General features: G+C 45.1%; 1 protein-coding gene across 1 annotated transcript in view; it reads left to right on the top strand.

Annotated features, from left to right (window-relative positions):
* Positions 1 to 19,052, top strand: part of LOC104541091 (lipoma-preferred partner homolog) — a gene marked incomplete at its 5' end in the record, with an annotated part of 40,404 nt that extends 21,352 nt beyond the window's left edge. Inside the window, 3 exons of the mRNA XM_010185064.1 lie at positions 14,092 to 14,270; positions 17,287 to 17,407; positions 18,924 to 19,052. Coding sequence (XP_010183366.1) covers positions 14,092 to 14,270; positions 17,287 to 17,407; positions 18,924 to 19,052 — 429 coding nt within the window. The remainder of the gene's footprint in view (positions 1 to 14,091; positions 14,271 to 17,286; positions 17,408 to 18,923) is intronic.
* Positions 19,053 to 26,940: the final 7,888 nt, after the last annotated feature.

Here is a 26,940-nt window from a genome sequence, read left to right as displayed (position 1 = left end):
GTTTAATACACCCAACTGAGGCCATCTATTTGTCCAGGAACAAAATCTTCTGGCTCACCATTTCTATCTGCAGCTGGGGGCTCATCCTGCAAAGTGCCTTCCTTCTGACAGAACACAGCTTTCTGTACGGCCAGCTAAGGAAATCTGCTGGTGGTGTGGCAAAAAGGGTTGACACCAGCCCTTGCAAAAGGCCTGCTTGTAAGTTCTGGGGAAGACGAAGTTGTGGAGTGGTTTTATATCAAGCTCAGTGTTGTTGAGTGAAATCCCATATCTAGTCTGCTCTCTAGTCTTTACAAGGACACCGAAAGACTGAAGAAGGTGGAGGAAAGAACCAAAGGTGGGAGAAATAAATACTTTCAAGTGAGTTCAGACAGTTCAGCTTCTCTGAGGTGTTGTGGTGTAATGTATAAGGCAAAGTACTGACCAATAAAGAAACTTTGGTCGTGGTGAAAGGCAGAACAATGGTGGAAGCGGCAGCCAAACACACTCACAGTAGAAATGAGACAGTTTACAGTGTGACTGGCTACTATTGGAACAACAGACTGGTAGGTGGCAAGGTTTCATCTCTTGGTGTCTTTAGAGTAGGCCTGGACACTGTCATGCAAGTCCTGATTTAGTCAAACCTGTAAAGCACAAAAAATTGTAAGTTGCCAGGAATTCCACGCACGAACAATGCTGTGATAAGCGCCAAAGACCTCACAAACTTTTGGGTAGAAGTGGTGCCTTGTTTTTTGTTTTTGTCATGTCCCCAGAAGAGAGCAGAGGGCCCAGGCGTGGCGAGAGGATGGGAAGCGTGCACATCGTGCGCTGGCCGAGATCCCCATGTCACGTCCATGTCAGCGGCCAACGCGTTCCTGCCGTTCGACCGCTGCCAGGCAGGTCTGGGTGTCAGTGACTCCTGCTGACACCACTGAGGAACAGGGATTTATGGCCACTGGAGCTTGCTCTGCCCTTGTTCGTGGAGCCTGAGAAAAGCACTTGGAGGTGACGCTTGGGGCGGTCAACCCCAGGGTCAGAAGAGGTAAAAGCCGGTGTTTGCAACATTTGGCCTTCTTTCTGACCATCTTATGGTTTGTCTTTTCCATGACAGACTATGGGCTGCTTTGTTTGATTTTGTTTTCCAAGATGCTGAACATGCCCCAGCTCAAGCTGCAGGCATGGAGAGTCTTCAAGAAAAGGCAGTTTGAAATTAACCACCCTAAAATACAGAACACCCCGTCCTTGAGGGCGCTTTGCGGTGTGTGACTGTGAGCCATTCGTGGTTAAAAGGGGGCGTTGTATGCAGAGTGAATTAATTCACACATCAGGCTCTGAAAAAGATCAATTCTACACCCAGCTGAGGTCCTAGGAATGCCAGGCAAACAGTGGAGTTTAAAGTGTGTGGAAGTGGGAGAATTAAATTGGAAAGCCAGGTCTGTGGGATGCAGGCAGGACTTTCTCACCAGCAGATCTCCAAGCGCCTTCCAAAGCCTGGTAGAAACAAGGATCTGTGGGGTCTGATGAGCCCTGGAGCAGTGTCTGGTTTTCAGTCACGCGTTCCAGATCACAGCTCAAATACTTTTTGTGTTGGGTTCCTTTCAGAAAAGTACAGAAATCTGGTATGAAACATGCAGGATAATTAGCAACCTCCTGGAAACGTGCAGCTTTGAAACTCCGGTTCCTTCCCACAGGTGCAGTCCAGCAGTACTGTAGGCAGTATGCACAATTAAGCTATTTTTATGCCTCTTCGTCTAAAAATGTGAGTGTTAAAACACATGTAGGTAAAGCAAATGGAAAGCTTAAGGCTGCCTGCATGCTGTGCTCATTTGAACTTGCTGCATTAGCTTTGGAAAAAGCCTGGATCGCTGCTAAACAGTGCACTCAAGCAAAGGTTTTGCAGAGAGAAATGTCTTCACCTACAAACCTGGCTTCTTAAAAAGCCCTATGACTTTGCAGCCTCAGAAGATATTGACTTTCCCTGCCAACCACAAAGGGGAATAAATGACTCTGGGAGGGCTCAAGTAATTATACAAAGTGCCTGGATCAACTTTTCCATGGGGATCCTGTAGCTACTGGTCTGATGGCTTAATAATGTGCTTCTGAAATGGCTGCTTTCCACTGCTGTTCCTCTCTGGGGCCAGATTTCCAGCAAGGCTCCTCCGCTGCCCTTGCAGAACTGGCAGGAAGACGCGCGCTGGGCTCGCACCGCGTGGGAAGGAGCCAACGTTAACTTTTCCGTTGGAAAACTCACAGGTAGGGCAGAGTCGGGCTGTGCTGCAACCCCAGAAAAAGAGGATGGTGGAAGGCCCTAGCTCGCCTCCTTCTTCCCACCCTTCACTGCCACTCGTCCCTCTTGCCTCCTTCCTTATCTTTTTGGAAGTTGGTGTGGCCGTGTGTTGGAACCACTTTGCTCAGTTGGCTGGTATGGGGCCACCAACAAAATGTTTTTCATTAGGAGACCACCAGCGCTGGCCCAGATTGCCCCAATTAGCTGGAGCAAGCAGGTACACGTGTTATTACCAGGCTCTCTTGTCCCTCTGCACTGGATCTGGTCTATCACTAGACACTGAAGAGTGGCCCTTCCTGCAGTTGTTCCCAGTAGGCCCATTAAATCGGTAGCTATGGAAAGATGTGGGCCGTGCTGGTTTTACTTTGCGTGAGCTGCTTGGCAGAAGGCAAGGGTCAGATTTCTTTAGGTGTTCTTGCTGGGGAAATGGCAATTTCTGATCTTCAGAAAGGAAAGTTGGAAGTAGCTTGTGTTGTGATGGAGATGAGCAATTCTGCAGTTGCATTAATGAGAAACAACCGTAGGTGCAGGTGATCTTTTAAAATACTGCGAGAAGCAGCAGAGCGTGGCCTTTTCCACTGTTGTGGAAAGAAAATCCCCATAACAGAGTGGAACAGTTACAGACCAGAATGATCCTGGAATAATGTTGTTTTTTCCCCTGTATCCCATAACCGGTGTGATGTCAGCCCAGGAGTCCGTACACTGAGAAGATGCTGCCGACTGGAGAAGGGGCACGTTGTGTAATATCCATTATACATTCAGTGTGTTTATGTAAATGCGCATTCCTTATGTAACTGTGTCACTAGGAAAGCAGGGAGGTTGGACGAGTTGATTTCTCCTTCCCGTGCTGCTCCACTTTCCCGGCCGCTTCTCGAGCGGTCACAAGACTCCGGAGTTTGTGTTTCTGCTGTGCGTGCCCAAGTGAATCTCCTCTTCTTTTCAAAAGCTCCATTCATGCTTGGGCTTTGCTGGGCTGGTTTTTTTCCTCAGCTGTTGTTTCTTTTTTTAAATGTAATATTTGGCTGAAAGCTTTCGGTGTTGCTTTCACAAACCCAGGAGTAATCTGGTAAGTGTATATTAGGGACTGACAGTTAGTTGACTTAGCACAGTGTTCGGTGGCTGCGCTTTTCAACTTTAAATAACATCCAGGGCAGCCTCCTCGAGTGATGTAAACGACCTGGTAAAGAAATGCCAGCTGTCAACTTGATTTTTGGTCTGCTCTGCTCTGACATAAACCTTCCCGACAGCTCGGACCAGTGTCCTTCATACCCCAAATTAATCCAGAATTTCTCGTGGTGATGAAAGGTAAAGAAATGGCTTTAAAGTGAAGGTTTCTTGCTCTAAGCATCCTTGACTAACCCTGCTGACACCAGAGAATTACCACCTACTCACTCATCCTCATCTGCTCCTGATGGCAGCTCTGAGCCAAAGACGCTTTTATTTGCATTCCAATGGCTTTGCCATCCAAGGTCTCTGTATCCAAGTCGCAGTGTTTGTGCAAAATAAGAGAACGTTTTTTCTTTTCCCCCATAAGAAACCTTAATTTTTCTAGTTTGAGAGCAAAAACACAGTGCCAGGAGGTTAGATCAGCTAGGCAGGCAATGGTGCTGCAAGGAATCTTTCGCCCAACAGCCCCACCACAGTGTCTTGAGCAGAAGAGTAGCCCAAAGCTTCGGGTTTACTTTTCACACATCGATTTTAGCCTGGAGCAGAGGAGACTGAGGGGTGACCTCATTAATGTTCTTAAATGTGGAAAGGGCAGTGTCAGGAGGAAGGAGCCAGGCTCTGCTCTGTGATGTCCAATGCCAGGACAAGGGGCAATGGTCCCAAGCTGGAGCACCGGAGGTTCAGTCTGAACATGAGGAAAAACTTTTTTACTGTGAGGGTGGCAGAGCATGGCCCAGGCTGCCCAGAGAGGTTGTGGAGTCTCCTTCTCTGCAGACATTCAAAACCCGCCTGGCCGTGTTCCTGTGTGACTGCTCTGGTGATCCTGCTCTGGCAGGGGTTGGACTGGATGAGCTTTCGAGGTCCCTTCCAACTCCTCATGTTCTGTGATTCTGTGGTCCCAGAAGGACCTGGTCTGTAGTGCTGGTATCAGTTTGTAAAGTCAGATGGTATCACATTTCATCCTTTTCCTCCCAGCTGTACATCAAGCTGAGTTCTAGCAGAAGCATCCTCGGAGATGGGTCTCGGGGTTAATCAGTCTCTAGCTTTTAAAGCAGATAGATTTTCACTTTTCTCGCATCTCACTTGACTTCTTTGGGAAGTTCTCTCATCTGTGCCATGCCTGGATTCTTCTCACATAGGTGTGTCCATGTTCCCTTTTTATGTCCCCTCCTTCTTTGTCACACTTATCTCAGCAGGTGGCTCAAACTTGCTTCTCCAGCCAAGCACTGAAGCAAACATCCAGGTCATCTGAATGAAAAGAATAGGGATTGCATCTAAAAATAATCCCAGTACCTGCTAGGTGATATATTTGGCCCTGGACTTACTCAACAGCCTGCATTTATTCCCAATTAGAGTATAACTCTAGATAGAGCAATGAGAGTCGCTTCAGGGGATAACTTGGTTCAAGCCTTTGAAGAAATTCTGGTCTTGGTGTAGAGCATAGAAACACAGTTCCTAATTTACTAAATTCTGCTTTCTGTTCTTGACAGTGGTCCTTGCTGGTTGCCTGTGGTCCTTGCCTAGTGTGCTTCCCAAATCTTAAAACTATATATTTCACTTGGGAGGGTTTCTTCAGGAAATAAGGAACCACCTTTTCCCCTCCCTTTGGAAGGACCTTGGAGCACCCACAAAGTTACCAGCACTTGTACTCTGGGTCCAGATAAGTCTCCCATTGCCCTAAAGGCTCCAACATCATCTCCTCACATTAAATGCATCAAATGCATCTGGCAACTCTTTAAGAAACACATCAGAGAATCATATTCTTGCTGTCAGTTCAGGTAGCAGCAGCATCCAAGAGCTGTGAGAGTTTTGGGGTTTTTTTTTTCCAAGCTTTATACTGGATTACGTTATCTATTAAAAGCAGCTATTTTTATGCTGAACTGTTGCCATGACCTGTATTTCACGACTTGCATATAGACCCTGAGAAATTATCTTGCGCTCAGAAGGTGTTTTGATGAAAGCTCCATGAAATTCTGTACAAAAATCTCATTAACTTCTTGTTTTTTGGTTTGGATCGGTTTGGGGAGTTATATCTTGGTAGCTTTAGTTGCCAACCTTGGTGTTTGTAACAGAGACGTGACTTTTGTCAGAGCATCACAGGCCTCCCGGTACCGTGCGAAACCCACTCCATGGATGCAACTGAAAGATGCCCTTATCTGTGACTTGAAATAACCCAGCGAAAAGGAGTCTGTGTGCCTTTTCTTGTGGTTTAGAGATGAGGTTTTTCTTTATTCTCAGAGAGAAGGGAAAAATTCTGCCTTTTTTTGTCCAGACTTTAGAAGTACCCAGGCTCTCAAGTAGTAACCCTGTCTTTTTTCCCCTGGTTTCTCCAGGAAATCTCTCTTGGAGAGCACGGGAGACATAAAATGCCAGCTTTAAACAGGTTATAGTCAAATGGTGGTGTCCAGTCTGTAACCAGAAAAAGCTCATCTTTGCTGGATGCTGGTTTACTGACAGAGCTTCCAACTCAAATTTAATTTCCATGTTAATCAACAAGATTCCATTTTCTTTGTTTTTTTATGTCACAAAATCTTGCGCTGCTCAGGCAGTCCTTGAGGAAAAGCATGGCAGGCGAGAATTCATTTCTAATGTAAAAATACCAAGAAAGAGGAGGGTGAGGGGAACTATAAATAACCACTGAAATGTCACCGAGTCAGTCATTTTTTCCTCTGCAAGTCAGCTTTAGCAGTTAAGGTCAAGATAACATTTCCATGTCAATGGTCAGTTACATCAAAATTCTAAAACAGGAAGATTGAATGGAATTTTGGATATTTTTTTTCTTGTATTCTGCCCAGATTTGACCAATTTATAGTCTCTTCCATCTGCCAGCTATGAGTTCCAGTGTTATTTTGGTTAAGCTCTTTGCCAGAGTGGCAAGCTTGGATTGGAGCATCAGGTTTATTAAAGGCTATGAAATTAAATTCTCTACCAAAAGAAAAGAAAAGGAAAGAAAGAAAAAACCCACTTCTTGCCGATAGTCATTTCTTTGTTTTTCCTTTGATGCGGTTCAGTTTGACTTGAGTTTTCGCCTCACAGTTTGCTACACAATTTTGTTGTGTTTTCACAAAGTTCTAATCAGTTTAAACTGCAAAGCGGTTTGAAATGCCTCTCGAGCAGCTTCCTCGGCGCTGCTCATTAAGCCTGAAATCTCTGTGTTGTCCACAGTTGTGTCTAAACAAGGAGCAGAGCGGATCTGCTTGCCGTGGGCCTCCTCTCCCAGCTGCGGCCCGTTCTGCTGCCTGTGCAGAAAGGAATTGCAGTGGGACAGATCCTGTGGGCCTTATTTAGGCAAAACTCCCAGGGTGACACACATGGGATTAGGGAATAGATGGGTTTGAGGGGGAGAACGCGTAGGGCGAGCGATACCACACCTACAGCACAGAAACTGGAAGCACTTGGGCAGTGCCCCCTGTCCATTAAGAGCAAAGCTAATAGGATGTCATCGCTTTTAAAACTATCAAGGTTCAATCCAGTGGGGAAAAATGAATCCTGTCAAATCCTTGAACCCATCTCTCTGCAGGTTTATCTCTAGGTAGCAAACCCAGCGGCATGAAGCAGTACTGAACTTCGGGGACGTGGCATGCTGGGTACAGGGATTTCGATGGTAGCTCCAGGCCGCTTTGCCTGCGCTGCAGAAGCCCTGAACAAACTGTTTACCTCTGGCATTATGGGAGGGCTTCTGAGGGATTTCCTTCAAATTAGAGGCCTTTGGAAACCAGCATCTTGCGCCAGGCCACAGTTTGGAGCCAGGGCTATAGGTCTGGTTGTGAGTTTAGGATTGAAGCAATCTGAGATGGAAACTGTCTTATCGGATCATCCCTCCCTGCCAAGGCAGGCTCATCTCCTGTGCTCTGCTGTGCTTTACAGATGCTCATCTCTCCAGCACTCCAAAAACCTGCCCCAGCTCAGCGGTTGGGTGTTTTCTGGACCAGATATGATCCTGCTGTAGTGTGACCGACTTCACGTGGTGATGCTGGGGTTCATATCTGGTGTGTGGTGTGCTTGGCAGCGCGAACTGCACTGCTTCAATTTGGTGGGGAATGGGCAGCTCCTCTTTTTGGTGTCAGGAGATGAGATTTGAGAAGGTTTGCAAATGCACCTCCACCAGAAGGAAAACTACTGAAGGATCAGGGGCAAGAGATATAGCAATGTCCTTTCACATAGCAGTTGCTAAGGATGTTTTCAGTTGCTTGGCTTACTGTAGTATTATGTGCAGCTGTGAAATGTTTTCAACAAAAATAATTATAGGCATAGACCTTTTTTTATTCTCCACACTTTTTTACAGTCACCTGTGAGGTAGGAGCACTTACCAGTATTATATTTTTCTCTTGCGAGTTGCTGTAGTCACGTCGGAGTACGCCGAGTAGCAGCTCTGCTGCTGTTCCCCAGTGCGGTGCCTCCCAAGGTCAGACCTTGTTGACTTTTGAGGTATGTGCAGTTGTTACAGACAAAAACCTGGAGTTGTTGCTGTTAAAAATACCTTGTTTCCATAAAGTAACCATTTGGGCACACAAACTGCACGTATTTATCAAACCTCACAGCGTCCAGTTTCTCACTGGAATATGCAACTTTTGCAGCTGTTTTATCTACGGGGAAACCGAGCTGCAGAGCACGGGAGTGCTTTGCCTCTGACGGTCATTTGGTTGAAAAGCCAGAAGTAAATCCAGGCATTTTACCTTCCAGTTTAGAGAACGAATCCCCCATTTGTTACATTCTGAAGTGACAAAGATCTCAGTGTTGTCAGAGCGAGGAATGTACAGAAGATGAGCAGCTTGGAGTGCCAGAAAGAGGTTCAGTAATTGCCAACATCAGGCTGCTTGTGGATTTTTAGCTGGAAGGAGTCAGGGTGATTGTGGTTGGACATTGAGCCTAACGTGGAGCAGATCGCTTAACCCTGACGTTCCTCCATCGCTCTCAACTTGGTGGTGCTACGGATGGACACGGGGCTTGCCTGAACTGGCACTGAGCAAGAGAGGAGTCGCTCTGTCCCTGCCTGAGCTGCCCCCAACATTAATTACATTTACCATTACAAATCTGGACCTTTCTCCAGGTGGCATGGCCAGCTTGTGTGCCCAGCAGCCTTCTCCAGGTTTCCTCTCCAGCCTTGGCTGTGCTCAGACAACGGCAAAGCCACCCCTTAGCCTTCGCTTGATAAGACAGCAAATGGAGCTCCCTTCTCTTGCTGTAGAGCTTATTTTGACATCTGCATATCATTTCTGAAGCACTTCTCAAGCCCTGCTCCGTTTCCATCATGGTGTTTGTGTTATTGCACATTTGTGGACTCAATTGCACATCATTGTCATCTTTGCTACCACCATAAGCCATAAAATATATCTATTTTTTCTCTGTTGGTTACAGGGCAAGGCTAAGGGACTCCTTCACCCTGTGTGCTGGGAGGAGACTGCCAGATTCACCTCCAGCTGCTCCCAGTCCAAAAATACAAAGCTGAATTAGGTTTTCCTGACAAGAAAAGCAGATTCCAGTGGAGGGGAAGCACGCCAGCCGTGGTATTGCTACTGTGCTGGGAAAGCCACTAAAAACTGAGCCGATGGCAGAGCTATTTGAAAGCCACTGAATGCAGCAACCTTCAGGGCCTGAGTCTAAGCAGCTGGGAGCTGTGTGCCCAGCTCAGCCCCACGTCGTGCGGGTGATGGTGCAGGGATGCCAATGTCACTAATGCCAGTATCTTCCCTCTCCTCTCCCAGCCAAACAGGCCACTGTGTCTGGATTAGAGGGATTTGCCAGGGTATTTTGGACTGTCAGGGGTCACGTCTCTTGCCCCAACACACTGACATGGTTATGGTGATATGGCCTGGAGGTCACAGAATTGGCCAAGATGTTTCCGCAGGGGTCCCCCGTGCTGGACCTACCCCTGTGGGAGCATTGGAAGGGCAGCGTCACCCACTGCCGTAACGTGTCCATCTGGGCAAGCTAAGTGAGAAGGATTAACACCCACATGGCCAGATTCTCTCCTCAAGTATGGAGGAAGGAATTTCATGTTGGCCATTGGCGAATTCAGTGTTGTGTTTGCCAAGATTCACCCATCTGTGGAGATAGCAGTTGGGGGTGGCTGGGGATTTGGGTGAGGGGAAATAGGATCTCGGGTTTTCCTTTTCTAGAAATAATGCCAAAGAAAAGGTTTTGAAAGTGTTGAAATTACATCTTGACACTTAACCCCTCCACCAATGTCTGCTTTATATTTAATTTATAATCCAAACATACATTCTCAGACCCAAAACCTAAATGAAACCATTTTAAGTTACTTGAAGTGCAGTGTTTCAATTGACCTGATCTAATTTGGGGTTTATAAATTCAGCAGACTTCTTGAGATTAAAACACTCTGTCTTCACTTAAGTATGGAAACATTTTCAAGCCTCAAAAATTATCCCACAATGGGGGAAAATGTCTCCTGCTCTGCTCTCCTCGCAGTCTGAGGAAAGGAAGGACGGAGTCACAAGGCTTGAAGCAATTATCTCACCGCACTTTACTATGTTACAGTTCAGCTCCAGTCGCTGACCATGGGCCTGTTTTTAGCACAACGCTCACTTCTGATTCCCGCGGTTCTTCTGTGCAGCCGCTCCAAAAAATGTGTTTCTTCTGCAGCGCTCACAGAAAGTGAGTTCGTGTCCCTGTGCGTGAGTTGCCAATGCAATTTATTCCAGCAGCTTCCAGCAAAATAAGCTATACCCTGCTCATGTCCCTGTGTCTGAGCTCTCCTTGCTCTGCTTGGAGTGCAGGAGAGATTATTTATGTTCATTAAAGTGCAGAAGCCATGACCAGTCTCTGGGGAGCTTTTCTTCTTCATTCATGGCTGGATCATTGTGGGAAGGTCCTTTGGCTGCACGATATTGCAAGTTATTGCTGTCACCCAAAATTTGGTTACAAGGGGGTTATAATCTACAGCATCGGGGAAGCAGGATGAGCAGCTCTGCTCCCTGAAGCCCTTTGCTGTCTTTCCGTCTGGCATGTGAAGTTTTCAGGAGGGGATTCAAACATTTCCTAACTTCCAGTCTTCAACGGCTCTTGTGCCCCAGAAGTCTCTCCCATTAGTTTGGATTTTTATTCCATGTCCCATGGTTAAACCTAACATCTGCAGAGCAGCTCCCTGTGGTTTTCTGTGGTTTCTGAAGGGCCGAGTGTTGCTACAGGGAGGCTCTCAAACAGCTCCCACTGCCGCTTGCTGTCGGATGCTTGTTCCCAAGGAGCTTGTTCCCACTTTGCTGCTTTACACGTTTAAGTCTCTTAGCTTTTACTTGCAAGTTGATGCCTAGTCATTTCAATTCTTTGCTTATGTTTTAGTGTATCTTTGCTAGCGGCTCTTTTTCTTACTGATATATTATTATTCTCCCCAGGTGAGATTCTCTTTCTTTGCTATGGATAAGCAGTTCTGCCCTCAAGAGATGTGGACCTAGACTCAGTCAGCATTGGGCTGACTTTCCATTTAGAAATGGGTGGTTACTTCCCCATCATTTTCCATCCCCCAAAAATTACTTGGATTTGGAGACCCAAAAAATAAGAGCATTGCTTGCCTCAAAAATACAGCAAAAGGATGGTAAACTGCACCTCAGTCCATGCTGGACTTGTGGTCCATATTCTTATGATGTGAATTTGACCACAGCCCCTAGGTCTGATGTTTCCTGCCCGGTTCTTTTCTCTTGTCCATGTGGCCTCTGTATGGCTCATCAGATGCACTCAGCTCTACCTGTTGATTACAGAGAGGGCTGGCAAAGACAGCATGGGGGAAAAGAAGAAAAATAGTGCTGGTTTAGGGTTGCTTCCTTCATCATTTTTGGCTTTCTGAGGGTCTGAAAGCTCCAGAAGGTGCCAGGAGAGTTAGCTAAACTGTGAAAGAACAAATCAAGAAGCCAAACTTATAATCTCACAGGGATGCTATTCCTATAATGTGCAGAAATACCTTTGTGCAGGTTGTTAGCTGCTGGGGCAGCACTCAGGCATGTGGGATAACCTGATTAGGGAATCAAAGAAAACCCTGTTAGCTCCACAGGCCAAATCCTGCCTTGTAGCAACCTGATGTCAAATGGGCGTGAATCAAGGAAGCTTTCCCTTTGGCATCTCCTGGTAACACCTTGAAGAGAAGAGGCTGAGCCAGGGCTCTAGCAAGGAAAGAGGCTTAAGCAAATAGACTCCCAGACAGGGAGTGAGCCGGAGTCTGAAACTAATGACTTTGTTTTTCCTCGCTGGAAGGATGAAAAGAATAAATTTCTCAGGTCTGATTTTCGGGTTGTAGAGAAGGCTTAATCAGGAGTTGGTTAATTTAAAATGCTCGTCTTGCTTAGCTGCAAGAATGTCAAACAGCATGGCTGAGATTCAGGAGCAGGAGACGTGTTTTCTGAAGGCATAATCCAGAAGTGCGATTACCTGCTGTCCTGGTCACCACAAAACTCCTACCAAAGTCAGCATTAATGCGAGATGTCAAGTGGTTGTAATGATCCTTTGTGATCTTAAACTCGGTGTGTCTGAAAGGTGTGAGTAGGAGTTGTATTGGATCCACAGTGAGAGCATTTCTGGGCTGGTTGGTGTTAAACCCCTTTGCAGGGCAGGTTACAGCCCCAGGTAAGCTGTGCTCAGTGTTGCAGTCTGGAGCGCTGGTACATCGCTGCGGACACAGACTGCTTAGCAAATCAGCCCCCAGCGTAAGGTAGGTTAGGTAATACCTAAAAAAAACCACCTAAAAAGTTATAGGTAAGCTTATAGGTAAGCCATGAAACTCCTGGCCATGTTGTGGGTGCTCAAAGTTTATCCGAGTTCAAAAAGCAATCGAGAAGTTCATGGGAGAAACATCCACTTGAGGCCAAGTACGGAGAAGTTGAGCTCTGGCTCAGGAGGTTCCTAAGCCAGAAATCGCTGGAGGCTGGGAGCATAAACTAAGCAATTGCTCGTATTTGCTTGCCCCGTTGTCATACCTTGGCCTCTGTTTTTGGCAAATGTTGGAAATGGAGCAAGCAGTGACTTGGTGAGGCAAACGCTGTGTACCTGCACATATTCACAAGGTGTCATAGCAAATACCTTAGGAGTGGCACAATCTTCTGTCAGTATCTGCAGGTTTGCTGCACGCCTGCCTTGGCAATACCGAGAACAACACGGGCATAGATGATGGGATCTGCTTATGCAAAGCAAAGTGGTAAATTTGCCAGGTTATTTCTCCAAGGGGAAAATTATGGACCTTGCTTTTTCTGGCATTCTAGCTCCTGTTATAATGATGATGATGGTGACAGCAACCAGACAGAAAGGCGAGCAGTAATTCTTTCCTGCCCATTATTACAAGGCATAAAGCAAAACCCAGTCTGAAACCAATGCTAGTCTGGCTGTGCTCTCTTCACAAGTGTGTTAGGCAGTTCTCGCATGGGTTGAAATTCAGAACTTTTCATATCGACCTTTCCAAAACCAATCCTTTTGATCTTCTGACATGAACCTGTGTATTTTTGTTTGCATCCGACCAGTGATTTACAAGCCCAGAGATAATGTCCAATAACAAACATGTGAGTGTGGAAGTAACCCCTCTGAGCTCGTGGGTGATTCATCTCCTGACAGTACGATTTGGCTGCACATGTAAGGGCTGGATCTTGCCCCTGAGAATATTGGCTCAAAGCAGCAGTAACTCTGCGGTCAGTCAAAGCACTGCTTTCCCTGGGAATTTTACTGCATGAGGAAGCAGAAGAACTTCCTGTGTTTGTCAACACAATCTGCTCTCCAATGGCTTTTTATAATTCTGTCCCCTTAGATTTTTTTTTTTCCTTTCTGTTTTCCCCCCTCCTCATTTCTCTCTGTCTAAATCATAATCAATATTGTAATCATAGACTTTCTACCTCATCCAAGACTCAAACACTGGTTGACAGCATTATTTGATAACTCCAGATGCATCAAGCAAGAGTAGTAGGTGAAGTTTGCCTTCCTAAAGTCCAGTGAAACGATCCAAATCATTGCCACAGATTTGTTGTTTGCATCTAGGTGGGTATGTAAAACCTGTGCAGCAAGGACCATGGCCTTAGAACTGGCATTTCACAGTTGTTATCTCAAACATCATGGGCCAAAGATAAATGAGCAGTTTAAGACCTCCTGAACTCCTGTCCTTACAATGTTTGCATTGCAGACACTGCTTTTTCCCTCCCCAGACTCAGCAGTAACATCCCTGGTGGGAGAGAAAGATGAAGACTTTGTTACAAGGCAGATGAAGATCCTCTATGAGAGCTATATTAGCAGTTGGGGGGTCTCTGTGTAGCCCCAGAAGTTGTAGCTTCACCTTTGCACTGCACATTGTGGAGGTTGTCTCTCCTCAGCTTGGCTGCAAAGGGTCATTTGGTTACTGGACAGTCTGGAGGCAAAAACCCAGGGAGCATAACTCCTCTGTGTGTTCTTGGCTACTGAAGCTGCAGTGTCTCAGATACACCCACCTGATGGGCCATCACTGATCATGTATCAGAGCTGCTTGAAGGAGCCTCTGGTTTGTGTTCTCACACTGCACTAAAGACTTGTCCTGTGCTGTTATCTTTGTTGACTGTACTGTACTTATCCAGAAGAAATGGAAATAAAGCACCTAAAGCTTCTAAGTAGACCAGCAGCATCCTCCAACCCAAGTGACCTTTGTGAACCTCCTGCAGAGATGGTGCTCACATTTGTGGTGTATGTTTTGTTTGCAGAACACGCTGGAGCAGTGCAGCGTCTGCGCAAAGCCTATTATGGAAAGGATCCTCCGAGCCACCGGGAAGGCCTACCATCCCCACTGCTTCACCTGCGTGATGTGCCATCGCAGCCTGGACGGGATCCCTTTCACTGTGGATGCTGGCGGGAACATCCACTGCATCGAGGATTTCCATAAGTATGGCCCAAACTGCTCTTGGCAACTTTGCTTATTGTCCTCTTGCGGCCCTAAAAACCCTCCTTTTTAATTCTGAGCGTCCAAAAAGCTCTGAACCCTCTGCTACTTCCTCCTAGGGCTCTTAAGTAGTAGGCAGAGGTTTGCTCCAAGCAGCCACACACAAGATAAATTGATTAGGGGCTGGTGCTGCTTAATCTTGGTTTTGCTTAGATCTGAAATGATGGATAACTTTTATGTTCCTCTGTTAGAAATGCTCTGTATTTCCCCTGCCTTCCCCCATGCTCAGCACATGCACATTTCTCCTTGCTGCCTGTACCTGCACCCTCATCAGTGCCCCCCCCCTTCTTAAACCCAGCAATTAGGAGAGATCCTCTACTGCTGCACTCCACAGGTGTTTCTTTACTGGCTGGAGGGATCTAGGTGGCCACAGGATGCTCACAGCTCCTCTCATTTCTAGTTGCTAATTAGCTTTTTAAAGCTGCTAGAAATGGAGCCGTGGTAATAATTTATAGTGAAACTGCTATTTAAAGTAAGTTGAAAGGTATAGTCGCAAGTAGTTTCTGTCATTGCCATGCTACCACCCCCGTCATCACAACCAATCTAGGGAAGACAGGTAGATATAATCAGAGCACAAATGTTTCCCCTGTATGGAAAAGACAGACACATTACACCCCTCAATTAAAAAAGAAAATCAATCCTGACAAATGTGAGTTTACATCTCAACCATTTATCTCTTAATTTCTAAGGGGGTAGACTTAATTAGAGCCTTGTGACATCAGTGTGTGGGCCTGAAAGCTCAAAGAAGCAGGCTGACTTGACAGCAAGGGAAGCAGCCGCGATCGACTGGCACATTAACATCCAACATCAGGATGTTCCCTGTCGCTCAGAGAGGCTGGGTTAATTGGCAGCTGCTGTGTTACCTTGCTTTGCTTTGTGTAAGGTAAGATTTGGCCCTGAGCATAGGCTCACTTAGGCTCCTGAAGGGTTTCCCTCACACCCACTTGTGGTTTGGAGGCTGCTCCTTGCCCAGGCCCTGCAGGCCAAGGGCTCACAGGCCTTCAGGAGCAAGAGTTGATGTCCTACATTCAAGGCTTTTGGCAGCAACTGGGTCTGGCAACAAAACTCTGCAGGGCTCTGAGAGTGAGTGGTGGGAGGCTGTCAGTCTAAGGAAAGGACACAAAGTTGTTGAGTGAAAGACCTGGGGGATGGTGATGGGAATAGCACAAGACCTAATGTGACACTTGGGATGTCTTTGGCCAACCACGTGTTCAGCTGCACTTCGGCCAGCCTGGTTTTAATTGGGGTTTTTAATCAGGGATGACACATCCTGGTACATCTTGTACATCCTCTTGTGATAACAAAACTGTACCTGATGCTCGTGCTGTCACTCAGCTACCCCCTGAGCTTGGGCCCCACATCCACATCCCCTACAATCTGCGGGAGTCATCTCCGGGTCCTGGGAGTTAGCATTTGGCTCATAATGAATTACCCACAGTGGCCTGGACAGAGAAATGTAGAAGTATTTTTAAGCACCGCATTTGAACTAAATGGCACAAGGAAGCGCCTGCATGAAGCAGCATATAATTAACTGCGATTACAGCTCGGGTCATATCATGATCCATTTCAGTTATTTTTCAGAGTGCTCGCTATAGCCACTGTTTAATTCATTTTTTCGTTAGATCGCAGCTACACAGACATCTTTCATCTGCTGCCAGTGAAATTAATATTTTTCTTTATTCCCAGTACAGATAGATTTTTTCCTTTCTTTTCTTTGTAAGCTAGTTAATTCTGAGGTGGTTCATGTGATGGGTGGCAGAGTCAATCTTTCCTAGGCATTTCAATAGAGACGGGCCTTTGATCTCCTCCTGTTCTGATGTTTGCCATAAGCATTGCCCTCTGTCGCTACGCAGCCCATGACCCCAGCTCTCATTACATGGCAGCAGGTTCTGTAGGCACAAGTTTCTTTTTTTTATTAACAGAATTTGCAGCCAGGGAATTGGTACCCATAGGTTTTGAACCAAAAGAGCAAATAATGATTCACCGCGGGCTAAAGGTTTTCAAGCATCCCCACCTGCCTAGGAGCAGAGATGGCCACTTCTCCTGGGCAATTGTGGGGAGCAAAACCAGAGCTTATACAGAACAAATGTGAATTAGCCAAAAGGGCTCATGGTGGGCAATAGAAGGGAAAAAAGAAAGGTCTGTGCTCCTCTTGATCCCTGAGCTGACCCTGATTCAAGCCAGTCCCTTCACACAGCGAGTGACTGGCATTATACAACTGACTTGGGCTGTACTCAGACCTGTTCCCTTTTGAGCCTGGGCAACCCACTAATGGGTAACTGAGAGTCGATTTTAGCTAGAAAATAACAGCCAGTCAAAATTTCCTGGTGCTTCTTGTTTGAGAGTGAGCACAGCCAGGAGTGTGCTGCTGTGCCCATAGGTGGGACAGGTGGCTCAGAAGTTTAAAATGGATGGGATAAACCTCGACAAATCAGTGTAGTGTAAGGCAAGCCTTTTTACCATCTCTATTAAGACTTTTTAGCTACTATAGACAATCTGCAATTTTCTTTTTCTTTTTCTTTTTTTGAGATGCTCTTGATCAGATCTCAGTGAACTTTCTAACCTTAGGAGCTGCATGGCCTTTCTTAGAGTCAGACTGAGGGTCGAGCCTGATGGTTGCAGCAGCGCATAGGTGTTACGATCACAAGTCATTCAACAGGCACTTTAGTTGTTAATTAGGGCAAGCAGAATGTGCTTTGCTGCCTGTCAGATATTCCTGAAGTCCTCTCCTAATAGTCTGCAGAATGCTCTTTAATTTCCTGCAAGCCTGAAATCACATTGTAAGACTAAAGTGCCCCTTCCTGTCTTCTTTCTAAGGAAGCAGCTGTGCAAAGCTGCAAACTGTGATATATACGTGTGTGTGTTTGTACAAATGCACATGTTTCTGGCTCGCTGGTGCAATTAATAAAAATTCGCTCAGAGTTTGAGGATGACTGGGACCGTCTCATCTTTTTTTCAGGAAATTTGCACCGAGATGTTCGGTGTGTAAGGAGCCCATCATGCCAGCCCCAGGACAAGAGGAGACTGTGCGTATTGTGGCCTTGGATCGTGACTTCCACGTCCAGTGCTACCGGTGTGAGGTTGGTATTCTGACCACACGCAGGACAGAAAGCAACGCTTGGCTTAATTTCATCACTGCCTCGTGTTGTGCACACGACAGGCATACCCTGTTGTAACACTGGCTCTACTACCAAATTACTTCATTTTTACTTCAATTTTTCCTCATTTATATCAGCGCAAATGAGAAGAAAATCAGGTCCCTTGGTTAGAGCAGGTTCATTAGGAGAGCAAGAGAATGCGACTCAGGTAATTAGGGCTTAATATCTGAGAACATCATAAATTAAAGCTTGGACACCAACATTGCTCATGTTTATGTTCTTAGAATGAAAGCTGATGCATGTTAGAATTTGAGCAAGATTGTACAGGAAACTCAGCATATGGCTCTGGGTTGAAGAATTTTAATGGACACATAAACATGATCATTCTTGTTTGCGCAGTGCTTTTAGTGCTACTCTGCTGTTCAGTTTCATTATGCACTTCATATAATTTTGATGGTAAGAATCCGAAGACAGAGAAGAAAAATCACCTTGAAGCAATTAACATGTGGGAACAGCTGTGTTAGGGAACCTTCACGAATGCTTCAATGCAAGCGTTACTTGTTGGATAATACATCAGCCAGATGGCAGGGTAAGAAAATGAGACCAAATGTATTTCTTATCGCAGTTTCACGTTTTAATAACTTTAACTGGAAAGAAGGATGGACTAAAGCTTAATAGTCTAGGCTGAGACTTGAGGCATCTGGTTTACTTCTCAGTCTGACTGGCTTCCAGGGTACATATGAGCTCATTACTTAGGCACAGGTTTTTTAAAGATGCAGGGGCATCTTTAAAAATTTGTAGAGCCTAATTTGTCATCCAACATGTCCTGATGCTGGCGGCTGAGATATCTGGGCTTCACATGTACGAATGTCAGAAGTGGAGGCGGTGGGGAGCACAGGACACAGACACTCACTTGGCCTTGCCTCAACTATCTCAAAGGGAACAGCAGTGATATTTCCCTTCTCCTCTCTGGGGCCAGTTGCAATGCAAACACAGGTGACAGTTCTGGTAAGGGGACACTGGCAGGGAGTTTGCTTAGCTGTCACCCCTGAATGGATGCTACAGCTTTGTGGCATTAAGTCTTCCAAAGGAGATTACTTGTAGTCAGATATTGGTACCAAACTTCCTTCCCAGTGATGCTTTTTTCTTATCCTTTTTTTGCATTAATAAATATGTGCTTAAGTTTGATGTTTTCTCCAATGCTAAAGACCTTTCCTTTCTCAGAAAGCGAAGGGAATAATCTCCTTTTTCTATTCAATTGGATTAAATTCAGCAGAGAGCTTGGGAACCCATCTTCTCTGCAGCATTGTCTCTTATCAGGAAATGGCTTAATCATGAAAGACATCACGTACCTCAGCTTCGTGCTTTACGCTGACTCAGGCTGGATCCTGTTACAAGGTGGAGAGTGAGGAGAGAGGTTTTTTGACTAATACATTCCTCGGTTAATCTCGTTCTTCTTTCTTACTTACTTCGCTCTTTCTGTCTGCTTATTTCCTAGGACTGTGGGGGCCTCCTGTCTGAAGGGGACAACCAGGGCTGTTACCCTCTGGACGGGCACATCCTTTGCAAGACCTGCAACTCTGCTCGGATCCAGGCTCTGACGGCCAAGGCCAGCACTGATCTCTGAGTACCAACTGTGACCCCCTCCCCAGGATGCCCGCTGGGGGATATTGCACAAGCTTTGCATGATTTCTTGCCAGCATAGGGTCTGCAGCTCTGTTTAAAAAAAAAAAAAAAAAAAAAAAAAGGTAAAACTGGAAGGTTTTGGAACAAGAGGGCAGTTGGAGAGGCCATGTTCACACTGCCCTTGACAGGAGATAAGTGGTCAGAGACCTGAATTATCATCCTGTAGGAGGAGGTCTGAACATGGTCCTAACAGTATTTTTGTGCTCCCATCTCTTAAAGAAGTACATTGGTAGGAGGTGAAAGATGGCTGAGGTAGTTTTCTGCCAACTTTATTTTGAGACCAGCTCTCATGGAAGTAATGAGGAGCTTCCCTTTGGCTTTAACAGGACCTAAATCACCAGCAGAAGCAGCTCCACTGCCCTCGAAGGTGTGAGGGCAGACCCAGCGCTTCTCCCATCATAACACAGTGCCACTTCTACGTTAGGCCCTTACTTGTCTCCATTCCCTTCCAGTTCAATAGGGTTTTTTTCTTTTTCTTACCAAATTATATTTTGCTATTGCATAAATTTATTCAGTAGTGATGCTTCCGATTCACAATGTATGAGCAATCACAGGAAGACGTGAGCTTGCACACACTACACACACAGACACACTACACAGACGCACAACGTGCTTTTGATTTACCAGAGGTATCAGCCAATCGTGTCTCTTGAGGGGGTCTTTTAAGGATGGAAACACATTTTTAAAAACCCAGTGGTTTAAAAAAATGACTGCGTAGAACTGCAGTGCAAAGCGACGCTCCAACAAAATCAGGTTTTATCTTAAGAAAGCTAAGGAAGGTATTAAACCCTTCTCTATGCCATTCTAAAAAGTAAGCTTATTTTTTTTTCCCCTCTTTCATTTTCATCCCAGCCACTTGTAACTTTTCTCAGGTGAAAAGTCATTACAGAAGAGTGCTGGGCCAGCAGCAGCATTTTCATTTTTGGTCCAGAATTAATAAATATGACAAGGTAAATAAAAGCTGGGTGCAGATAATCTTTTTTTTTATGTTGCTGGGTTTTTGGGGGTTTTTTTTCAGTTTGGTTAATTAAAAAAAAAGAAAATTAGAAATCCACAGCACTCTGAGCAGCTATAATATTCTTGTTCATGAAACCCATAATAACTAAGGTGCAAATTACATAGTAAGGGAGTAATTTTCATATCACTGAATTGACATTAATATCTTATTTGGAGATGTAATCAAAGAAAATACCTTTTCTTTGCACTTAACAAATTAAGAAGCAGAACTGAAACGGTTGCAGGCTGATTGACCATATAAGTGACAAACTGGCACTTTTCAAGAGTAAGCATAAGAAGTTTCTTCATGCAACCACTGAAAAAACAGTAAGAGTGTGGTGCTTTCATCTTTATTCTCTATAACAGAAGCCTGGTATAATTATACCCACTAATGCTGAAAAGAAAAGTTCGATGAGCTCAACCAATAGGAAACAAAGAGGAAAAATTGAGATAATCTCTGCAGCTCCTGCAAATGGTGCATTTCCTCTCAGTTTAGCACTAACCTTCATGGAAGAGCACTGTGAAATTTAATAGCTTTAGCTGTATACAGTAAATTCAATTGCAGAAATACCAGTCTGAAACCTCTGTGCCTTACATGGTTTATGTGTTGGCAAACTCCAGCAGTGTCAGGGAAGATGCCCAAAATTCACAGCTCGGAATGAATCCTCCTTTGTGGAAGGGTGGCATCATTAAGCGAAAGGGATCGTTCTCCACCATCGTGGCTGTGCTGCAGCAGTTTGCCTTTTTTTATATTGGATTTCTACCTTGGCCTTCAAGAATTTCGCTGCCTCAGACGTAAACAGATTTTTCTGCACCGTGACTGCTGCCAGGTTCCATCTGGGCTCCCGCTGCTGCCTCAACCGTGGCACATAAGGTCCCTCTGAGCTCACTTCTTCACATGCAGCCTGCACCACCAGCAGTCAAAAAACCCTCGCAACCACTGAGCAAATTCCGTTTGAGCTAACCCTACAGAAACACAGGAGATCGGAGCTGGGATTGCCAGCACCGTTGTGTGGCTGTGGAGGGTTTTACATCTCTGCGAGCGCAGATGTGATGTGTTTGGGTGCAGAATAAACCATTCATCAGGCAGCAAACGTAGCTCTGATCTTCCTTATTCTTGTTAGTATTAAATTAAGTGGCTGATTAGACTCTCCTGGTTAACACTGAGGTAATTGATGTTATTGTGCCTTCCTGCAGAATGTGGCCTAGACTAGGGAGGACTCAAGTGCAGAGCCTTTGGGGTTTTATGGCCCTACCATGGGCTGAACTTGGAGCAAGTCATACGACTTCTCATCATCTGCCCTCTGCACAAGAGGGCTCCTTTCCAGCTTCCCAGAGACGCTGTGGGAATTAAACTAATCGCAGGTTGGCCCAAACTACTGATTTTTGGAGTTCTGTCTTCTCTTTCCAGAAAAGTTTGCTGGTATGTACATGTGGGATTCCAGCCCGTCTCAAAGCTAAGGGCCAGCCAGGAGATGTAGATCTGAGTCCTCTGTGTTGTTCGGGTGCTGTGGTGAGTTGGGCTGGCGTGCGAGGAGGTGAGAGCCAAACTTTGCAAGCATTAAATCCTCCATGGATGGAAGATGTTTGACAAAGATTGAGCAGTGTTGATATTTGAGGTACTGCGGCTAATTTCTAGGCCTGACACATCTGGGCAAAGGTACTATTGTGCTTTTGTTTTCACCCCTGAAACACCAAAGCCATCTGGAAGGAGTGAGCATCCAAAACACTTCTTTATTTTCTGTAATGCATGTGGTTTTGGCTTCTAAAATTCCTATAAATATATTCAGAAGATATTGCATAAATGTTATATACATCACAGAGGCTCTCATCACCCACATGCGTATGGAAAGCTCCCCTCTGATGCTTCAGGATTTAATTAGGAAATGCCGGTGGACTTATCTCAATTGCACTGCAATTAAGAACTGCTGGGATATTGCTTCATCACAATATTTATCACATATTTATAATATATCCTGTTTTATCTGTTCCAAAGAAGGAGTCTTTTTGCCAAAGAGACCTTGTTTTCCTTAAGGTGCACTCATGGCAACTGCAGGAGGGCACTCGGTGGCCGATCCAGTGTAACATTTCGACAACTGAAAGATGAGTTGTTACAAGATGAGTTATTACGAGATCTGTGCTTCCTGCCGGGTGGATGTGGCACTTTCCGTATGTCACAAGCAGCCCTACAGCCAGTTTTGCTGTATCTTTGAACCATGGCTTTAAAACTGTGTAATTAAACTTTCTCCAGAAGATTGGGTTGCCTTGGTTACAGCCCAATCCTGAAGCATATCCCCAAGGCTAACACTAGTATTTTGTGACTGTGATGGTTGTATTGTCGCTTACCTTAATCATTGCCTGAATGTTGCTTTTGGAAACATAAAGCAACACCATTGCTTTAGCCTATCAGTGCACCTTTAATTTTGGGGTTTTTAAAATATTTTGATTCTTGGATTTTTATCAGTGCTGCGAAACACTTGGGTAATGACTCGATCACAGAGGTGTGTGAACACCAAAGTGCTTATCATAGTGAACTCTACATAGCAGCCTCATGGCAGGAGCGAGACTCTCTTGAGATACAGGCCTTAAGTTGACTTTCTGCCCATCAGCAAAGTGTGCCTGAGAAAAATGAGGGGAAAAGTGTCTTTTAGAGGAATGGTGGATGTTAAAGAGAATATGCAACAAGTCACACTGAAATCTCTTTGGACCTCTTACGGCGGCTGCCTGGCCATGGTCAGCCAAGCCTGGCTTAGGTTTGGTAAATGCTTATCCCTTCCGATTTTGAGAAAGTCCAGCAGACTTTCAGAACCCAAGAGAAAGGTCCTTGAGGGAAATCTTGTGTCTTTGCTCTCCTTCAGCATCAGAGATGAATTTTAGGTGCCTGGTGCTTCAGCTGAATGGCTCAGGCTTTGAGTTCAGACCTGTTTCCTACTGATACCCAGTTACCACAGTCAGTTCATATTGATTTGCCATTTGTTGACTGAGTTGGGTTGACTACACCTTACCTGGACTTGGATAAGTCAGGGTGAGCAGAGAGAAGTGCTGAAGCATCTCACTGCAGTGAAATTCCCGTGAGAAAACACTAATGATGGTAATTGAGGGCTTGCTGCAAAGGATAGCAGGAACTGCTTAGTACTATCTAGGGGTTAGTGAAGTGCAAACTCAGAGAGCTGTGAGAAGGCTATTTCCAGTTAGAGCTGGTCACAGTTTTTACACTAAACTACGTGGTGATGGCAGAAAGGCCATTGTTTAATTATTTAATCTCTTTTTGCAATGCTATCCACGACGGGGGTTTTTTTGCTATTCTAATTAAAAATATTCTGAATTTTTATCTACATAAATTTCGGAATTGTTAAATATTTCTGTCTCTCAAAAACCCATGTCGTCTTTCTCAGTTTTTTGTAGCTCGTGGGTTTCTCCTGCTGGTAAATTAAAGTTTCTGTGATGATTTTGAGAACTTCTTGGGTTAAAATTTCTATTTAAAAACAAGCACATGTGTTCTTGGGAAGTGGTTCAACATTGGACCTGGTAAATTAAAAAAGCTTTGAAACTTCTCACAAGATCTTTTCCCCTATTTTTAACTAGTTTTGCTAATTTTGAAGTCACAGTTTCTTTGATTAGAACAATCCAAATAATGTGACTCTTCTTAAAATAGCAATGTTACTTCTGTTGGGTTCATTTCTCCTTCTGCTTTTAAAGCCATGGAGTGGCTGGCTATGGGGAACGTCAGGGTCTTTTTCTGTGGCAGTTGCAGTGTTCTTCTTCGGGTTTCTTTATTTTTTTCCCTGAAATTACTGAAGAATATAAGCACATTAGGGCAGCTGCCGTGAAGATCAAGAGATACTGATTGAACTTCATCTCTTCGTAGCCTTCAGGGCTTGGGAATGGCATTTATCCTTAAACAGTTCTAGAAATACTACCTGGCTTCCTCAGCATTTCAAGTTTGACTTTCCAACAGTCGATTGCCTTTGGAGTATGAGAGAGAGTAGACTTTAAATTGGTGAGATTGCAATATTCCCCCACCATCTAAATATCTTATATGAGAACTATAACCTTGGGAGGTTTCCTGGTGGTTTTTTTTGCTCTCATTTCAGCCTGGAAATTCTCTGCTGAGATCTGAAAAATAATTAAGCTCCAACATGTGCAGATGGCTCTGGCATTTATATACTTACACCCACACGTAAGGTGGTTGTGGGGCTCCAACTAAGCAGAAGGGCAGGCTGCAATATCGAGCAGTGCTACTCGCACCCCTTTGGGCTCCACTCCTGGCTGTGTGTTCCCGGTCTCTGTAACTTCACTTTACACATGGAAGCAATGGGGTTTATCGTTGGTATCAAGAGCACTCAGTTCAATTATTTTCTTTTTAAATTCTGCTGTTTGTCCACATTTTTTATTCTATTTTCCCTCCCTTTGTCCGCAGGCAGCTTTCTCGCCCGCTTTTTCCATTTGCTCAACGTGAAGCTGGTTTGTTACTTCGCAGAGGTATTGCAGGCTTAGCTCGCACTTGGAAAAACTTTTCCAGATCTTTAATCAAGTAGTTTTATACTTCCATAGTATCAGTGGCCTGCCACATGGATATCAAAGAAAATTATTATAATTATTGCTTTTTAAAATGATTATGAAATTGTGCCTTGCTTTTTCAGTCGTATTTAACCATGTAATTTAGAACCACATGATTGCAGGGATTTATCATGAAGAAATTCGTTTGAAGGATAGTTTGTTTGTTTTACATCTTTTTTTTTTCCCTCCAAAACTGAATTTATTATTTCTCCTCTTTTATTTTTCCCCCCCCTCCAGTTTTATTCCTTTAATATGTTTGTGTAAAAGGACAGCCAGGATTTGCATTCGTGAGAGACAGATTTTTATTTGGTCTTGTATGCAGAGCTTTCATTTTCTTTTATGTTCCTTCAGGAAAATTCCTCTCTGCCCGATTACTCATGCTGAGATGTCTTCAAATGCGGGCTGACCAGGAAGGGCTTTTTGTTGTTGTTTAATTTAGTGTGTGGTTGGCTTTGTGGGTTGGGTTTTTTTTTATTAATTAACCAGATATCGAGTACTGGACAGGCATTGCACATTAATGCAGACTGCTAATGCTGGTTTTCATAGAAAAGGCAAAACCAGTCATTGCCCGGCTCCTGTGCAGTTTAGTTACTGTTCTGTGTACGAGGCTAACATTAAGGCAGGCTGTAAGGGCGAAATGCTGGGAGTGACCTACTTCCATTCACCAGCAAGAAGCCTTTGTCAGCTGACTGCTGCTTGTTTGTTCGTTTCTAAATGTCGGATTACAGAACGAGCATCTCCGAAAGATGAAAGGAATCGGCGTTTCCACGCGCAGGAAATTTGGGGTTGCAGCAACAGACCGTTTTCTTTGCGAATTTGGATGTCGTGGTGTTTTAAAGCTCCTGCCTGGAGCCTAAATCAGTTTGGCCTCTCGTCCCGTTCATCTCGCTGGTGCTCCTAAAAGGCTGCAGCCCTGCAAAAGCTCATGCAGCATTTTTGGCTGCCTTCCCTCGCTCCCATTTGGTACATATTTGCGCAATTTAACTGAGCTTTTCTTTCTGCTGAAGGTCAGATGCAAGCGATACGAAACACTAAACTTTATAAACAAGCAGAGGCATTTCAACCGCAGCATTTTGGACCAGACGGGGTTTTTAGGTGGCGCACCGTCTGCTGGCCTTTGGAGGGGGGATCCTGAGCCTGCATTGCACTGGAACAGGATGCAAAGCCACAACCCTTGGGTTGTTTTCTTTTTAATAAACTACTTACTGTAATCCAGCTACGCAGTCTCAGCCTCACACTTCAGAAGAAGCTTCCAGCAGCAATGCACGTACAGGCACTTTCCCTCTTGCAGAAAGTGAAACTTTCCCAACCAGAGTAAATTTAACCTATTGCATAAGACGCTGGAAGGTTTTTTTTTTTGGTTGTTTCTTTTTCCTTGGGATTCTCACTGTAACCTCTGTGTGCAGAGGATGAATAGCTTTTCTTTTTCCCTTTTTTTTTTCCCCCTTTTTTTTTTTTTGACAAGATTAGATGTTGCATATTGATGAGCTAGCGTTTCAAAGGTCCGTGGGGCTTTGGAACGTATTAAGAATCTCTGAAGTTTAATATTCACCATGTTTTAAATATTCAGGAGGAGAAAAATCTGCATAAAATGGCTTTTGATAAATACATACTAGGGGTTCTTTCTTTCCATCTTATGCAAGCGTTGTGGGGATTGTGGCTGTGCCAGTTTTGTTCCAACGTGCCTTTTGTTTCAGCGTATCAGGACCATTTTGATCCCGTTTCTATGCCCAGCGCTTGTCCTGAAGTCTTTGCTGGTTTCTGCTGTGGGTGATGTGGTTGCTACTGGTTCTAGGTGGATGTGACTACGGCAAAGGTACAGCTGAGCCTCTCAACTCCTGAGTTAACTCCTTGTGGCATCTGGGCATAGGCATCCTCTTTCTGCACTCGCTTTTCACAGTGGAGGTTGGGATCAGGCCTCCAGGAGGCTGGGATCTCTCTGCAAAGGTGCTCATCACCAGTGGGGATTTGGGAATGGAGAGGGCGAGATCCTGGGTGCAGGAGCAAAGCAAAGTGCAGTTCAGTGCATCTCAGCTCTCACAGGGCCGTTTCTGTGGCATCTGGGCATAGGCATCCTCTTTCTGCACTCGCTTTTCACAGTGGAGGTTGGGATCAGGCCTCCAGGAGGCTGGGATCTCTCTGCAAAGGTGCTCATCACCAGTGGGGATTTGGGAATGGAGAGGGCGAGATCCTGGGTGCAGGAGCAAAGCAAAGTGCAGTTCAGTGCATCTCAGCTCTCACAGGGCCGTTTCCCTCTTTGGCAGGAGTCTCAG

Source organism: Mesitornis unicolor, unplaced genomic scaffold (assembly GCF_000695765.1).
Source record: "Mesitornis unicolor isolate BGI_N332 unplaced genomic scaffold, ASM69576v1 scaffold9795, whole genome shotgun sequence".
Classification (NCBI taxonomy): Eukaryota; Metazoa; Chordata; class Aves; order Mesitornithiformes; family Mesitornithidae; genus Mesitornis; species Mesitornis unicolor.
Note: the sequence above shows the minus strand (reverse complement) of the source record. Positions and strands in the feature narration are given on the sequence as shown.